Here is a 2,075-nt window from a genome sequence, read left to right on the forward strand (position 1 = left end):
CAAAACACAAGAGATCAAAGTGTCAGAGCTGATCTTCCACATCCTGTGTCAAGATGGTCTTCGGGACAGGCTGCTGAGTGTGTACCCAGAAATCAAAATGTCAGTCAAGAAAGGAAGTTTGACAGTAACTGGATTAAATGATGAGCTTTTCCAAGTAAACAAAGTTATATATGATGCAATGTTCGCATTAAAACGACAGAATTTAGAAATGGATACATTTGTGCTAGACTTCTTGAAGGCTGGAGCACTAGAGGAGCTCACAGATGCTCTCCTAATATCTAATGGAATAAATGCAGCATTTGAGATGAATGCAGACAAATTGCAGCTCCTCGCTGTTTCTGACAGAGATCTGAAAGATGCTGAAGACCATCTGAAAAGGCTGCTAATATCTCACTACATTGATGTTGAAGATAGTAATGTCCTAAAGAAGCCAGAGTGGCAGCACCTGGTCAGTCAGTCAGAGGATGCAAACAATGAGCCATGCAGAAAAATTCGAATTCACACCACTGGTCAACAAGTCGTGGTGTCTGGCCACAAGGACAATGTGCTAACAGTTAGCAGTGAGCTTGCTGACTTTTTAACACAGAATGCTCAAGTTGAAGAAACCATTGTGGTTAAGCCCAACGCCAAAGTTGAATACATTAAACGTGACAAGTCCTGTTTGGAGGAAGTGGAAGACAAAGTGGAAGTGTTTTACAGAAATGAAGCCATCTGCCTCAGTGGTTCTAGAATTGATGTCACACACTGCAAGGCCTTGGTTGAGGACTTGGTCTCTTCTCTATACTTTGACAGCTTAAAAGTAGCAAAGCCTGGAGCAAAGACTGTCTTCCAGGATAAAGAAAGTATGTGTGTTCAGTCACTCTGGAAAGAAACCGGTTGCCTGGTCCAGCTGATTGATGAGAAAAGTGGCGGACGGGATGACTTGGCCTTTAGTCAAGTACCAAAACCTGCGTACCAGCTTCAGACACCTGATGGAGTGGAAATAGCTGTTTGCAAGGCTGATCTGTGCAGTTACCCAGTGTGTGCCATCATCAGTTCTTCTACTGAGGACTTGAAACATAGCGGAGGCCTTGCACAGGCACTTTTAAATGCTGCTGGCCCTCAGTTGCAGGATGAATGTAACAAAATAATTAATGTGAGGGGACAGCTCAAGCCTGGTGACTGTGTCATAACTGATGCAGGGGGGCGGCTTTGTTGCAAAAAAGTTATTCATGCAGTGGGACCCAAGTTTAATCCCATTAAAGGCCAGAAGGTTCAGGCACAGTTAAAAAAAGTTGTTAAAGAAAGTTTAGAACTTGCTGAAAAGCACGGCTGCACCTCTGTGGCTATGCCCATCATCAGCAGAAACAAAGGCTTCTCTCTCAATTCGTGTGCGGCCGCTATCACCAAAGCAGTGAAGGAGCACTGTGATGAGAGAGATGATGGCATCCTGAAGAAAATCCATTTGGTGAACAATGACGACGGTGCTGTTCAAGCTATGGAGGCAGCAGTCAGACAGGAGTTTGGAAACAGTGGCGTTTCTCAGCCAGCTCTTCAAAGCAGTGCCGTCAAGTCTTCACTCGGAAAACACGCTACATCTTCTAGCTCTGACCAAAACTGCTTGGGTCAAGTGCAGACCAAAGAGGGCCTGAATATCACTCTTATGAAAGGAAATATTGAGGATGCCACGGTAATTTGGATGTTTTATTATCCTTTATTATAAGCAAGCAATTAGTTTAACTGTCAGGCGTTCTCACAAGAAACGAGTCAAATAGAGTATGTAGCATTAACTACTGACCCCATCCTCTAGTTGCAGAGTATCTGAATAATTCATTGTAGTGTTATGAGGCAGATTTTTTCAAACTGACTGTTGTAGCACTGTTTCTCTAAAAATGATGTCAAATGAAGAACATGCAACTGATAACTTTGTTCTGTTCTTAGACGGAGGTGACCGTGAATACTGTGTTTGAAGATCTTAACCTGACCAAAGGAGCGGTTTCCTGTGCCATCTTTAAAGCCGCTGGACCCAAACTTCAGCAGTTGGTAAATGCAAAGCAACCCGGGGGAACTGTCGGTGAGATCATTGCCACTGACGG

At 43.8% G+C, this 2,075-nt stretch overlaps 1 protein-coding gene across 1 annotated transcript; it reads left to right on the plus strand.

Annotated features, from left to right (window-relative positions):
* Positions 1-6: 6 nt before the first annotated feature.
* On the plus strand, positions 7-2,070 carry LOC109953969 (poly [ADP-ribose] polymerase 14-like; the record flags this gene model as incomplete). Its single annotated transcript, XM_020589405.1, has 2 exons — positions 7-1,669; positions 1,921-2,070. Coding segments are annotated over exons 1-2 (1,722 nt in total), but the record flags the coding sequence as incomplete, so codon positions are not given.
* Positions 2,071-2,075: the final 5 nt, after the last annotated feature.

This window comes from Monopterus albus, unplaced genomic scaffold, assembly GCF_001952655.1.
Source record: "Monopterus albus unplaced genomic scaffold, M_albus_1.0 scaffold2321.1, whole genome shotgun sequence".
Lineage (NCBI taxonomy): Eukaryota > Metazoa > Chordata > Actinopteri > Synbranchiformes > Synbranchidae > Monopterus > Monopterus albus.